The sequence below is a fragment of the Symphalangus syndactylus genome, chromosome 12 (genome assembly GCF_028878055.3).
Source record: "Symphalangus syndactylus isolate Jambi chromosome 12, NHGRI_mSymSyn1-v2.1_pri, whole genome shotgun sequence".
NCBI classification, from domain to species: Eukaryota; Metazoa; Chordata; class Mammalia; order Primates; family Hylobatidae; genus Symphalangus; species Symphalangus syndactylus.
In genome coordinates this window covers 136,543,477-136,559,091 of record NC_072441.2, presented here as the reverse complement: position 1 = coordinate 136,559,091, position 15,615 = coordinate 136,543,477, and the positions used below count along the sequence as shown (strand labels likewise).

General features: G+C 39.2%; 2 protein-coding genes across 15 annotated transcripts in view; one reads left to right on the top strand and one right to left on the bottom strand.

Moving 5' to 3' along the window:
- The window catches only part of CTPS1 (CTP synthase 1), a 132,137-nt gene extending 118,507 nt beyond the window's left edge, over positions 1-13,630 (top strand). Inside the window, exon 19 of the mRNA XM_063625174.1 lies at positions 11,102-13,630. The gene's annotated coding sequence lies outside the window, so the exon portion shown is untranslated. The remainder of the gene's footprint in view (positions 1-11,101) is intronic.
- Positions 1-15,615, bottom strand: part of SCMH1 (Scm polycomb group protein homolog 1) — a 205,918-nt gene that overhangs the window by 71,366 nt on the left and 118,937 nt on the right. For 11 of the 14 annotated variants that reach the window (XM_055254815.2, XM_055254817.2, XM_063625167.1 and 8 more), the window contains 2 exons: positions 12,570-12,658; positions 8,952-9,195 (listed from right to left, as the gene is read on the bottom strand). The exons of the other annotated variants lie outside the window; for them this stretch is intronic. In XM_055254815.2, the coding sequence (XP_055110790.1) occupies positions 8,952-9,195; positions 12,570-12,658 (333 nt within the window). The remainder of the gene's footprint in view (positions 1-8,951; positions 9,196-12,569; positions 12,659-15,615) is intronic. 14 annotated transcript variants of the gene reach the window in all.

Here is a 15,615-nt window from a genome sequence, read left to right as displayed (position 1 = left end):
ACTATATGTGTACGTGTGTTTATGGAAGGAGGAAATGGTATATAAATAGGGGCAAGGTCTGGACACAATATATCTGAGAGGGTTAAAGGGAAAATAGTAGCTGAGTGGCTATTTTCATTAAAGACACCAAAAAGTTAGCTTTGATTTGGAATCTTTCTACACAAATAAATGATAAATGTTTGTGGTGACAGATATCCCAATGACCCTGATTTGATCATTAAGCATTGTATGCATGTATCAAAATATCACAGGTACCCCATCAAAATGTACAATTATTACATATCAATAAAAACAAACAAAAAAGAATTTGCTTCACTTATTAACCAACATGCTCATATCTTTTCTGACAGTGAACTACTGAACTAGTGGCTAGTGAATACATCTTTTCAGGAGACAAGAGGGGTATATTAGCTGCTAAACCTGTAGAGACCACACCCTCTTGGTCGTTGTGGCTTATTAGAAAAAAAAAGTTGGGTGGAAGGGCAGGGGGTGGTCCAGGTATAGAGGTGTACATGTGTTTAGTAACTGAGAGGTGAGTGAATATGGGCTCTGGAAACAAACCTTAGTGCCCTGTGCCACTCTTACTTTTGGCCATCAGGTTTCCAAAATTTAAAAACCGTAACATTAGTTTAAATAGCCTTTTTTTTTTTGAGATGGAGTTTCACTCTTGTTGCCCAGGCTGGAGTGCAGTGGCACAATCTCAGCTCACTATAACCTCTGCCTCCTGAGTTCAAATGATTCTCCCGCTTCAGTCTCTGAAGTAGCTGGGATTACAGGCGCCCACCATCATGCTCAGCTAATTTTTTTTTGTTGTTGTATTTTTGTAGAGACAGGGTTTCACCATGTAGGCCAAGCTGGTCTTGAACTCCAGTCCTCAGGTGATCCACCTGTCTCAGCCTCCCAAAGTGCTGGGATTACAGGCATGAGCCACTATGCCTGGCCTTAAATAGCTTTTAATAATCTGTCAAAATTGTCATAGATGTGAGTAGTATTCTTATTTTTTGTAATTAAGTGAATATCTGAATAACGGCTTTAGATGAGGATAAATAGAAATGGAATCAGAAAATATAGTATAACCTATTTCAGTTAACAGATATTACTAAATAAATGGCATGTTTCAAGTGGTGGGGACATAAAGGGGCAGTTAACAAATTCATCCCATTTAACATGGACTCCAGGTAGAAAAGAATCCCAACTTCCTAGACATGAGAGAAAGAAGAATTTTAGCTCCTCATAAATACTTATACTGAAAACTTGGCATTATTTTACATGGTACAGGGCTTGTTTGTTAAATAATAAATAAAGTAGTCACAATAGGTGATACACTTTAAGAACTTGCATTTTGTCTTCTTTATTCAAAGAATATGCCCCCCACCCCATCTTATCCTCACCACAATGTCACTGCTTCACTTTTCTCTCTCACCTGGAATATTATAACAGCTTGTTAACTGGCATCCCTAACTCCAGCATCTGAATCCATTCTTTTATTGTTGCCAAAATGGTCCTTCTAAAACACAAATCTGAGCTGTAACTCTACTACTTAAAAGCCCATTCGATAGTTCTTTTTTTTTTGTGACAGAGTCTTGCTCTGTCACCCAGGCTGGAGTGCAGTGGCGTGATCTTGGCTCACTGCAACCTCCACCTCCTGGGTTCAAGTGATTCTCCTGCCTCAGCCTCCCTAGTAGCTGGGATTACAAGCGCATGCTACCATGCCCAGCTAATTTTTGTATTTTTAGTAGAGACAGGGTTTCGTCATCTTGGCCAGGCTGGTCTCGAACTCCTGACCTCAGGTGATCTGCCCGCCTCGGCCTCCCAAAGTGCTGGGATTACAAGCGTGAGCCACCACGCCCAGCCAATAGTTCTTGATTTAGTTTGGATATTTTGTCCCTGCCCAAATCTCATGTCAAACTGTAAGCCCCAGCGTTGGAGGTGGGGCCTCGTGGGAGGTATTTGGGTCATGGGGGTGGATTCCTCAGGGTGTGGTTCTGTCCTTGAGATAGTGAGTGAGTTCTGGTTGTTGTAAAAGTGTGACACCCCCCTCCCCACACTACCATGTGCCTGCTCCAGCTTTGCCTTCTACCATGAGTAAAAGCTCCGTGAGGCCTCCCGAGAAGTCAAGCTATGCAGCACCATGTTTATACAGCCTGCAGAACTCTAAGCCAATTAAACCTCTTTTCTTTATAAATTAGCCAGTCTTCGGTATTTCTTTATGGCAATGCAAGAATGGCCTAATATAGTTCTCAATGCTCATAAGGTAAAAATCCAGATCCTTAAGATGGTCTATGAGGGAAGCATTCTGTGCCTTCCTCTGCTGTGCCTTATCTCTTTCTGCTCCTCTACTTACACCCTACAATCTAGCCATTTTCTTTTTTTCTTTTTTTTTTTTTTTTTTTGAGATGGAGTCTCACTCTGTCGCCCAGGCTGGAGTGCACTGGCGTAATCTCAGCTCACTGCAACCTCTGCCTCCCAGGTTCAAGCGATTCTCCTGCCTCAGCCTCCCGAGTAGCTGGGACTACAGGTGTCAGCCACCACACCTGGCTAATTTTTGTATTTTTAGTAGAGAGGGGGTTTCACCATATTAGCCAGGCTGGTCTCTAACTCTTTACCTTGTGATCCACCCGCTTCTGCCCCCCAACATGCTGGGATTATAGGCATGAGCCACCACACCTGGCCTTAACTATTTTTTAATTCCTTGACCATACTTTTTTTTTTTTTTTTTTTTTAAACTTCTGGCCCTACACTAATCTGTTTCCACTGCTAGAGAGAATTTTTTCTCTACCTTCCCATTCTTAAGGTTTCAGCTTAGATATCACTTCATTTGGAAGTCTTGTCCTTTATTCATCCATTTATCTAATAGCTATAGAGCAGCCCACGTTAGACATGCTAGGCTCAAGGGAGGTTATAGAGATCTCCAATCTCCAATCCTCTCAATCTAGGTTGGGGTTCCTCTGTACTTTATTCCTCCAAAGTCGTACTTTATTGGTCTATATGTTCACAAAACTGTAAACACTAATGGCAGAATCCCCATCAACTGAGTCAATGACTAGTACTTAATCATGACTTGATAGTTAGAATTTGAATAAATGGATGGATGAGGAAGATCAGTCTATCAGGTGATCTCATGTTGAGACCTACAAGTTAGCCTTAAGTTGTATTATTCTTGCCTCTATCCTAGTTTTTCTCTCTGTAGTCTAGGATTACAATTTTTTTTCCTTTCTTGAGACAGAATCTCGCTCTGTCACCAGGCTGGAGTGCAGTGGCATGATCTTGGCTCACTGCAACCTCTGCCTCCTGGGTTTAAGCAGTTCTCCTGCCTCAGCCTCCCGAGTAGCTGGGACTACAGGTGCGCACCACCACACCCAGCTAATTTTTGTATTTTCAGTAGAGACGGGGTTTCACCATGTTGGCCAGGATGGTCTCGATCTCTTGACCTCGTGATCTGCCGCCTTGGCCTCCCAAAGTGCTGGGATAACAGGTGTGAGCCACAGCGCCTAGCCTAGGATTACAATTTAATTAACTCTTTCTGCCCTAGAATCCCAAAGCGATTGTGGCATAATTTCCTATGTGATTTTACAACAAAAAGACAACATTCTTTAAGTATGGAAAGCACTTTCCAAATAAAAAAAGGAAAAGATATTCTGGAAGTTTTGTTTTTAAGCATCAAATTATTACCCTCCAGACCAGGGTAAGAATCCTGTACATGAGCCACAATGTTGAGACCGATTTTGAGATTTTTGCTTTGTATAAAGAAACCTGTCGCAGGTAGAAAGGGTAGACTGAGAGGGTAAAGGCCTGGTTGACCATGTACTCTAACAGGTATGCTAAAGTGCAGCACCTCTGCTAGATTTCCATATTTGGATTAGCATGTAGAGAGCAGACAGATCCAGTTTAACAACATATGAAGTCACAAGAGACGAATGTACTAATCCAGAATAGCAATATATTAATTTATAATAAAAATATAAAGTAGCTTGGGTCTCATGTTCTCTCACTGCTGTCAATCTACATAGGAAGCTAAGGTATAATCTGAAACTGGCTTTCCCAGCCTGAAATCAGAGCAAGGGGAAGTCAAGTGGATTATCATGATGGCTACAGGTATGACTAGCATCATAGTCATGCCATATGTACTGAATTCTTCATTTTGCTTTTTACATTTAAAAAGTAAAGCATGTATCTGTTTCAGTTTTATTTTAAGTCACAAAAAATATGCTAAAAGTAAAAAGCTTCTGCCTTTTATAACCAAGTACTCTGGATTAGTTGGATGCTTGGTAGTTACTACCCATCAGAGTTGGCTTGGCCACAGGAGTTTAGCAACTAAAAGGGATACTACTTGGCTTACAAAAGGAGAAAAAGAGAGGCAGCAGACAGCTGGCACACAGGAATTACTTCAAAAAGGCAGATAGGTGGTAGGTGAGCTGATGAATCTAAAATCATGTAGGAGACACAGGCACAGGAGTCACCTGCTACCTATTCCCAAGATCATTAAACCATATAGTATTACAGAGGTAAAAGTGCCCATTAGGGATCATGTAGTTCAGCCTCTCACATGTAAGAATGACTTGCTCAATGACGTAACCAAGTTTGCGGCCTGGTTGGGACTAGAACCCAGTTCAGTGCTCTGATATTACACCATACTGCTTCTTTCCTATTTTTTATCAGGATTTGGAAGCCAAAATCCAGGATCTCAAATGAAGCTTTGAAGAAGGGCCAAATGGGAAGAGTATCAGGGAGACAAGTGTGAAAACAACATGCCTCAGTGATATTGGTCCTGACAGGTGGCTCTACTAAAAGATCTCCATGGTCTCACTCTCTAGACTCAGATATCAACAGAGCCAAGTCATTTAATTACCTGAGCTTCAGTTTTCTTATAAATAAAATGTATCTGAAAATAATTATACCTTGTTCAGAGTTTCCAGAAGATAAAATGAAAATCTGTGCGTAAAGGAACATTAAATAAATATTGGTTTTTCCTATTTGCCATGAGCAAGAAACATTATCTTACTCTGAATTTTTAATATTTGCATACTAATGACCAGAAGGTAGGAAAGAAGGAGGAAATAGTATGATTAGAAAGAGAACAGGCTTACATACAGAGAACAACTTGTTTTGTGAAATGAATTGAGTAACCACATTTTTTCCACATTGCATCACTTGCTCCTTAGCCAGGACACGGAGACTGCTGGCCAAACTTATGCTGTTACAGAAAGCGCTTTTGTAGGACTTACTGAGGGTGTAAAGTGTGGGAGGAGACAGTTGTTAGAGGGAACAACCTAACTGCTGGAATGATGACTGAAGCACCTGGTCTGGAAATGTCACCTGGAAGGTCTCTCTCTACCTTCTGAGCCTGGTCCTCTGACCATCTTTTGTTGAAAATCTAAGGACTCCAGAGACACACAGAAGAGAGGAAAACAGTCAGCAAACTTCTCTGGAAACATCAGCCACAGAGTGAGTCATATTTCTTATCAGCAAGGTTTGCAGCCAGAAAGGAATGCATATCCAGCAACCTGGACACAAAGACCGTCAGCTCTGTTGGCTCTGGAGAACTGCCTAACTGCTCTAGATTTATCAGTCAAAAGAACAGTGAATCCCCTAGGCATGAAAATGAGAAAAGCAACCTATTAACTGAATAAAGCCCAGAGCACCAAGGCTTATCCTGTTTTAGCCTCAAGTAACAAAAATGACTCTGCTACAGTTCCAAGGTACCTCTCTTCTTGCTGCTTCCACAGAGCTATTACCTCACAGTGCTTCCTCACAATGAATTTACCATACTGACCCCAGGGTACTTGTTTCTTGCATCACAGAGAGGAGTGGCACTTTCCTGAGCCAAGAAGTGTGTTTCCCTTTCATTCTGCCCGAGGATCTCTCCACCTCAAAGTGCGACTATCCTAATCCAAGCAACCTCATTTCTTCCTTGTCCACAATTACCACTGTATAACTCATTCTCCACATACCAGCTGAAGTATTTTTTTTAGATAATAGCTTTATTGACATAAGTTATATACCACAAATTCACCCTACATTTTAGTGTTTTCTAAGATATTCAGAGTTGTGCAAACATCCTCCCTAATTTTAAAACATTTTCATTATCCTCAAAAGAAACCCCAATAGCAGTCATTTCCCATTTTCCCTCCCCTAGTCACTGGCAACCACGAATCTACTTCTGTCTATGTGTATTTGCTAATTCGGGACATTTCATAAGAATGTAATCAACAGTGATTATCTCTTGTGACTAGCTTTTTCATTTAGCATAATGTTATTAAGATACATCTATATTGTAGCATGTTTTAGTACTTTATTCCTTTTTTATTACCAATTAGTATTTTGTCCTCTAGCTATACCACATTTTATTTATCCATTTATCAGATGATGAACATTAGGGTTGTTTTATCTTTTTGGCTACTATAAATAATGCTGCCATGAATGCTCATTATGTGTTTTTGTGTGAACGTGTTTTCTCTTCTCTTGGGTATATACCTATGAGTGGAATTACTGGGTCACATGGTAACTCTTTAACATTTTGAGTAACATCCAAACTGTTTTCTAAAATGGTTGCAGCGTTTTCCAATCTCACCAGCAATGTTCGAGGGTTCCAGTTTTTCCACATCCTCAGCAACATTTGTTATTATCCGTCTTTTGCTTATAGCTCTATCCATGGGTGTGAAGTGGTATTTCACTGTGGCTTTGATTTGCATTTCCCTAATGATGAATGATATTGAGCATCTTAAGTGCTTATTGGCTATTTGTGTATGTTATCTGGAGAAGTATCTATCCAAATCCTTTGCTTATTTTTAAATTGGGTTGTCTTTTTTATTGTTGAGTTATAAGTGTTCTTTTATATTCTGGATACAAGTCCAAGTGATTTTTTTAAAGTAAATCAAATCTTGTCACTTCCCTGGCTTAGTACCTTCTAATGGTTCCCTAATATGTTTAGAATAAAATCCAGTATTCCTACTCTGGTTTACAAGGTCCTACATGATTTGGCACCTGCCCACTTCTCCAACATCAACTTGTACTGCTTGTTTTTGTTTGAGACAGAGTCTCACTCTGTCGCCCAGGCTGCAGTGTATTGGCGCGATCTTGGCTCACTGCAACCTCTGCCTCTCGGGTTCAAGCGATTCTCCTGCCTCAGCCTCCTGAGTAGCTGAGATTACAGGTGCATACCACCACGCCCTGCTAATTTTTGTATTTTTAGTAGAGATGGGGCTTCACCATGTTGGCCAGGATGGTCTCAAACTCCTGAGCTCAGGTGATCCGCCTGCCTTGGCCTCCCAAAGTGCTGGGATTACAGATGTGAGCCACCGCACCTGGCCCCTTGTACCACTTTCTTGCTCAGGCAATGCATTCTAGTCAGAGCAGTCTGCTTTCTGCCCTTGGAACACAGCAAACTCACTCATGTCTCAGCATCATTATATTAGTTGTTCCTTTTGCCTGCCTGGAAGTCTCTTTCCTTGGATGACTCCTTCTCATCATTCAGGTCTCAATTCAAGTACCAACTTTTCAGACAAATTTCTTGAAAAGAAATTCTACCTAAACAAGTTTCCCCTCTACAAAGAACTTTTGTGAATGATAAATATGTTCATTATTTTCATTGTGGTAACGGTTTCATGGATGTATATATATGTCAAAACTTTTCAAATTGTACACTTTAAATACATGCCATTTATCTTATGTCAATTATATTTCAATAGGGCTATTAAACAAAAAAACCCCTTTACAATTATACCTTCACTGCCACTATCCCATCATACTTTATTTCCTTAGGAGAAATTATTTTATTTCTGTCTATAAAAATTATCTATATGAAATTATCTTATTTCTTGATTTAAATGTTTACCATCTGTTTCACCCAACTAGAATGGAGGTGTCATGAGCACAGCAGTGTTGTTCAGTTTTGTCACTTGTGTACTCTCAGCTTGGCTTACAATTAGGTGCTCAATAAATATTTGGCTTAATTGAATGAATGAATTCAACAGAGGTTTAGAAAAAGATCCTCAGACAATAAGGAGGGTGACTTTTCATTCCCTCAGATTCACCAGTACTTTTTAGACTTAAGAGGACGAGATTATTATCTTTACTGAAAGCAGCTACCTCAAAATCTACTCTGGATCTTCTCCACTGTCATCATCTGTATCGTTTTATTGTTCATTTAGTCTGTGACACTATTCTAGTACTTTATATATACTCTCTCATTGGTAGTGGTTAGTTTTATAATAATAGTATTATAATGATAATATAGCATATTGTAATAATCATATAGTATAATATGATATAATATAGAATATAACTATAATAGCAGCAGTAATACAATAAAAATCTGTTTAGCACTTGCTAGTCATCAACTTTTCATGTAAGCATTTTACCCATGTAATCTCATTTATTCCTCACAATAACTTCATGAAGTAGGTTTTCTACTTCATGATGTGGAATCTGTAGTTTAAGGAGGTGAATTAACTGCCCAAAGCTTCACAGCTGATAAAAGGCAGACATGCACCTCAAATGCAAGTCTATCTTACTTCAAAGCTTGTTCTTTTTCCATCCTGCTACGGTGCTTCTCAACTATTTTTAAAATACAGTGTTACTCCAGCTTTTATCCAAAGCCCCTAAGGTCAGAGGAAGGTGTGTGCCTTGGGAATACTAGTACTCAAACTTTGTAATGGGTTAGGGACAAAAGTAAGAGAGATGAAAAGCTAGTTGCCTGAGAATAAACCAGGCTATGTAGAGCAAAGGATTATTACTTTATCCTAAATGCCATATGCGGCTTCATTTGACACTTAATACTTACTGTTTCTAATTGCTCCCTGGTAGACCTGGGTTTTTACCTAAGCTGCTGGCCCTTGCTCCTCCCCTGCATACTAGTGAAGTATACTGGTGAAGACATGATCATGACAGACCTGGGCAGTCTCCCTTATCATCTGGGTCCTGATTTCAAGAGCACGTAGATGGGCCTTTACCTTTGGTGCCAGGAGGCTGCAGGTTGTCTCCAGTCAAGGAACACCAGCCCACAGGGAAGATGTCTCGGGAGTCGAAGCGGCACCAGTAGTCAAAGGCCCCTCGCCACCCATCAAAAGTGACAAGCACCTCTGAGCCCCGAACCTCCCCAATAGTGGCTGGGCAAATGAAATGAGGGTTCTTCCTGTCCACAGCTTCTAGCTTCATTCCCATTTTGAAGAAGTTGTGGGAAGGCGATGGTGGCTCCTAGATGAGAAACAGAAACATACACACCTAGACACGAAGAGAGGCCATTATGCCAATAGACTACTATCTAATTTGGATGATTAAAAAGTGACTGCTATATAAGATTTATAATGGATATATAGCTTTTCTTTTAAATAATTTTAAATTAAATATTTAAATATTTAAAGTATTACTTTATTAATCCTGACATTTTGACAACTTTGCTTCAGATTTTTAAAAAAGGAAATAAAAGGTTGCAGATAAAGTTGAATCTCCCTTTGTGCCCTTCCCATATTCCATTCCCCCTCTACCTACCACGGAGGTAACAGCTACCCATGCACGTTTTATATTTTACTATATACATACATACCCATTTGCCTGCTTTTAAATTTTATATAAATGGTATTATGCTGTATATATCATTGTACAATTTGCTTTTTTGTTTAGCAGTATGCTTTTGAAATCTGCCCATGTTGATAAATTTAGCTCTGATTCATTTTAACTTGTAACAGTATTTCATTGTATGTATATATCGAAATTTATTCATTCTCCTTTGGACACTTAAAGATCTTTCCGATTGTTTACTATTTTAAAAGAGTTTTAACCCCATTCTTGCACTTCTTTGTACACATGTGGGAAGGTTTCTTTAGGTTATACATCTAGGTGTAGAATTCCTGGGTTATAGGGTAGATATATACATCTTCTGCTTTATTAAATATTTTTAATTTGTCCTCCAAAGTGGTTGTAACATTGTATACTTTCACCGGAAGTGTGGAGAGTTCCTGGGTGCTAATTTGTAATGCAGTTACATAGATCAAGTTTCAAAAAATGTGTTGTACATTCTATTCTGTTCCCTTAATCTTACTATCTGATCCTGTACCAATAACATAGTCTTATTAAATGGATATCTGATAGGAAAAGTCCCCCTACTTTGTCATTCTTCAATATTGTTTTTGCTATTCATTCTCCGTCTTTCATATAAATTTCAATCAGTTTTTCGAGTTCCATATACAAACCCTATTAGGATTTTCACTGGAATTACAATGAATTTATAGATGAATTTGGGTGGAAATAACCTTTATTCTATACTATCAAGCCTTCCCATCCATAAACATGATAGTCTTTTCCACTTGTTAAGATTTCCTTTCTCTCTGTCTCTCTTTTTTGGAGAAAGGGTCTGGTTCTGTCACCCAGGCTGGAGTGTAGTGGTGTAATTCTGGCTCACTGCAACCTCTGCCTCCCAGGGTCAAGTATCCTCCTACCTCAGCCTCCCAAGTAGCTGGGATTACAGGCACACACCACCACACTCTGCTAATTTTTGTATTTTTTGTAGAGATGGGGTTTTACCATGTTGCCCAAGCTGGTCTCGAACTCCTGACCTCAAGTGATCTGTATGCCTCGGCCTCCCAAAAAGTGCTGGGATTACAGGCATGAGCCACTGTGCCTGGCCAAGATTTCTTTAATGCAGATTTCTTCAACATACATTTTAAAATTTCCTCTATAAATATCTCATGCTTTTTTATTAACTTTTTTTCTAGGCAAATTACAATTCCATTGCTATCATAAGTAGCATTTAAAAAATTTATTTTCAAATCATTCAAATTCAACTGTTGTTAAATGCAAATAAAGTGATTTTTAAAAATTGACCAACTTATTCGATACTGATTATTAGCTTATGCTGATTGACATACCAATTCTTGTGTGCTTGATTTATCAATTGTTAAGAGATAAGTTTTAAAATATTCCCTAGTGATTTGTGGATTTTCCAATTTTACCATATAATTTTGTCAAATTTTGCTCTATTATACTTTGAGATTACATTTTCTAGGAGCATGTACATTTATGACTGTTTTATCTTCCTGGTGAACTGTACTTTATGATAATTAGATAGTGACCTCTTTAATGTGTTTTATTTATTTATTTTTAGAATCAGGGTCTTGCTCTGTCACCCAGGCTGGAGTGCAATGGTGCAAACACAGCTCCCTGCAGCCTCAATCTCCTGGGCTTAAGCGATTCTTCCACCTCAGCCTCCCAAGAAGCTGCGACTACAGGCACGTGCCACCACTCTCAGCTAATTTTTAAATTTTTTCTAGAGACGGGGTCTTGCTATGTGTGGCCCAGGCTGGTCTCAAATTCCTGGACTCAATGCTTTTAGCATCATTTAGACTTTTAGTATCAAAGTCTTGTATGATTTCCATATAGTTTATGCCAGCTTTATTTTGATCAAAGTTCATCTGGCACATCTTTCATATTCTTTTATTTTCTTTTTTAAAAATTAAAAAATTTGTTTTCCATCATCCCCACCCTCTGTAGATATTTTTTTACTTTCAACGTTTTTGTCATTATGTTTAGTGTCTCTTATACATAGCATATAGCTATATTTTTAAAAATCTGATCTATGTATGATTATAATGAGCTTAAGCTCATTTCTTGTGATAATTGATGTGTCTGAATTTATTACAACTATCTTATTGTCTATGTTTCTATTGAATTTGAATTTCCAAAGTTCTTTTTTCTCCTTTTCAATCAACTGAGTTTTCTTCTATTTTCCCCCTCCACTGATCCAGAAGTTAAACATTCTACTTGGAGTCTTTTGGCAGATCCCTTTACTGCACAGCTGGCATAACAAAGTCTAAAACTCATCTTTATTTCTAGCCCCAAAGAATACAAGAACTACTCCTGAGTTACATAAGTGCTAGGTAATTCAGAAGCAGGATGTTCTTAGTGTTGAGACTTAACTAGCAGCATAGGGAAACCTAATTCAATACCCTTTACAGTAGCTTTTACCCCATTAGAAAATTCAACTGATAGACTCACTGCCTCACTTCTTGAGAAGCAATAACAAATACAGGTTTTGGATCCCTGTTCTGCCGCTTACTAGCCATGTGATCTTGAGCAAGCTCCTAATTCAAAAGTATTTGTTTCCTTAAGTATTAAATGGAAATAATAATCCTTAGTTCATAAAGTTAGCTGTGGGTATTACATGAGATAGTATATATAAAGTCCCAAACATATCATAGGCAGTAAAACAATAGTCTCCTTCTTTTCTCTGTTTAGAACATGAACTCTACAGAACTCCAAGATCTATAGTAAGAATAGTGCCTTTAGATTTGTATTACATTTAACATATTCTACTAATAATACATTTTAACTTCTTAACAAGCCCGACAGGTAGACAGAGATTACTGGCAGCTGGGACCATATAATCTAATCTATGGGACCTTATAGTCTAATATATTCCTCTGGGGATAATTGCTGCTTCATAAGCTACTAAAAAATCCTTCTGAACTAATTTCTGAGAAGGCATCTTCAGGTCATAAGTAAATGTGGACATCAAAGTCTCAATATTTGACCTTAAGCAGCCTGGAGTTGGTGATATCTGAGGGATAGCCTACCTTGTGGAAAATCCTGATGGGAGCCATCTCTGCTCCATTTAGCGTCTTCAAAAGGAACATAGGCCAAGAAGACGCATTCAGCCGAAATCCTGCAGCAAGCATAATGGGCAACAGATTAAAAATATGTTTCAAAAATGAATGGTGATGTGGGTGGCAAGCCACCCAGGTGCCGAGGCAAGAGACTGAGGGCACGAGCTGTTCCAGTATAATAAAATATATAAAATAAGAATAGTTATACTAGATATAGATCATAGATGATTATATATGAATGTCATTCATCATTAGTTTGTAGCAATTATTCTTTATTCCAATATTATAATAATCCTTGCTCTACAATCATAACCTAGGAAAAACCAGGCCATACAGAGATAGGAGCTAAGGGGACATAGTGAGAAGTGACCAGAAGACAAGAGTGCGAGCCTTCTGTTATGCCTGGACAGGGCCACCAGAGGGCTCCTTGGTCTAGCAGTAATGCCAGCATCTGGGAAGACGCCCATTGCCAAGTGGACCATGGTCTAGCGGTAGCGTCAGTGTCAAGGAAAAATACCCGCTAATTAGCAGACCGAGAAAGGGACTCGCCCTTTCCCCGGGGAAGTTTAGAGAAGACTCTACTCCTCCACCTTTTGTGGAGGGCCTGACATCAGTCAGGCCTGCCTGCAGTTATCCGGAGGCCTAACCGTCTCCCTGTGATGCTGTGCTTCAGTGGTCATGTTCCTAGTCTGCCTTCATGTTCCACCCTGTACACCTGGCTCTGCCTTTTAGTTAGCAGTAGCAAATTAGTGAAAGTACTAAAAGTCTCTGATAAGCAGAAATAATGGCGTAAGCTGTCTCTCTCTCTCTCCTCTCTCTCTCTGCCTCAGCTGCCAGGCAGGGAAGGGCCCCCTGTCCAGTGGACACATGACCCATGTGACCTTACCTATCATGGGAGATGGCTCACACTCCTTACCCTGCCCCTTTGTCTTGTATCCAATAAATATCAGCGCAGCCTGGCATTCGGGGCCACTACTGGTCTCCGCGTCTTGGTGGCAGTGGTCCCCCGGGCCCAGCTGTTTTTTCTTTTATCTCTTTGTCTTGTGTCTTTATTTCTACACTCTCTCGTCTCCACAGAGAAAACCCACTGACCCTGTGGGGCTGGACCCTAATCGTGATATCAAGTTCGGCCTTTGGAATCCAGCTACTCCTATGCTGTGATAGTTACAGAAACACAGACTGTTAAGAAAGGACTTAAGGGTTAAAAAGGAGAAACACCTCATTAGACAGATGAAGAAAATGAGGCACATAAGAGAGAAAGTAACTTGTCCAAGGTAATGCTGTAAAGTAAATAGTGGGACAGAGTCTCCAAACCAAGTTTCCTAAGACAAGTACTACAGAACACATAACATAATGCCTAGAAAACTTTCTAGGCATTTGAAAAATCCAAAAAAGATGTGATAGGATTAACAAATACTTAGAGATGATCTGGACAGTAGAGTATGAAAGGGGATCTAATAATCTCTTAAGAAGAAACCAAACATGTCAACCCAATATATAAGTAAATAAACCCAATATATAAGTAAATCATTTTGATTCCTCTCAATGTAAACTAACTCACTACTTCTCCATCACTTTCTGTCTCGCACACATACACACACCGAGTACAAAATACTTTTGAAGTTCATTGTTTACTTAAACAACTAAGGACCAAGGAATGACATTGGAAAGGATTGTCCTATCCAAAAATCTTCATTTTGCACAAGAGTAAAAAGAAGGCTAGAGAGGTTAACTGTCCATTATCATCTATCAATGAATTGTAAAAATAAGATCATTATTACAGTTAGGTCTTCCAATTACAGCCCCAAGTGCTTCTTTCAATTTGCTTCAACTCTGCATCCTGAGATAACAAAACCTAATGCTTTTTGAGCATTTCCCAAACTACCTCAGCCTTCCCCTCCAGATAAAAGAACAGATAAGCTGCACCCAAGCTGCAAAGCTGGAAATAACAGCAGCAGCAGTATCTGATATTATTGAGCATGTTACTGTTCACTATGCCAATCACTTTCTATTGACTATCTAATCCTCAAGACAGCCCTAGGAGGTAGATATTATCTTCATTTTATAGATGAGGAAACAGGTACAATTTATTTGAAGTTAAATAAATTGCTTAAGATTTCAAAGTGAGCAAATGAAAAGACAGGATTAAAATTCAGGCAATCTGACTCCTGAGCCCACACTTTAAAACTGGCAACATATGGGTAAAATGAAAAGGGAAGATTCAGCTTTTGGAATAAAGTATCAATTAATAACTGTAATTAAAGTTAGGGGGAGGAGGTGACAAGGAAATGCAAATAAAAAAAGAGTTACCACTCCATACTATTTAAACTTTTAGTCCCAAAGCTGGCTAGGCTAAGCCAGCCTTTCCAAGGTAAAGAGATTTCTTGGGACAGCCCATCCATATCAACAGCAATGTGGACTTTCCTATCACTCAGTCTAAAACTGCCATCGCTTCCTTTTTGCTTGCCCAGCTGTTTTTCCCTTTAGGGCAAAAAAAAAAAAAAAAAAAAACCCACCCTAACTCCACATGATTTGGTGGGCACGTCAACCACATATATGTGGTCCTTACCTACCTGGCCATGGGGTAAAACACAATGCTGTTTAAGAGCATCAAATTCCCCTAGACCAAGAGTGTATATGTGTCTATGTCCCAAGTTAGGCCAGTTGTTTTTTGACATGAGATTGACGTTGGAGAAGAAAATCTTTCTTTGTCTGAGAACATGCCCATAAGGATGTTTGCAGTTTGGGCACTGCTACATGGAGAACAGACCTGAGAATAAAGCCAAAGTATGGCATGGGATGGAGACACGTAATAGTGTTTAAAACCCTGTACTCAGACACTCAACACCAGATAAATCCTTGGACTTCTTGGTTATATGAGTTAATAATTCCCGCCTCCTCCTTTTTTCCCTCTCTAATCTGGTTTGAGCTGGGTTTTTAACTGCTACTCTTCTTTTGATGATAGTTTAAAAAAATTAAATCCCTCCAGAAATTCAAGTGTGGTGTGTATGTGGGA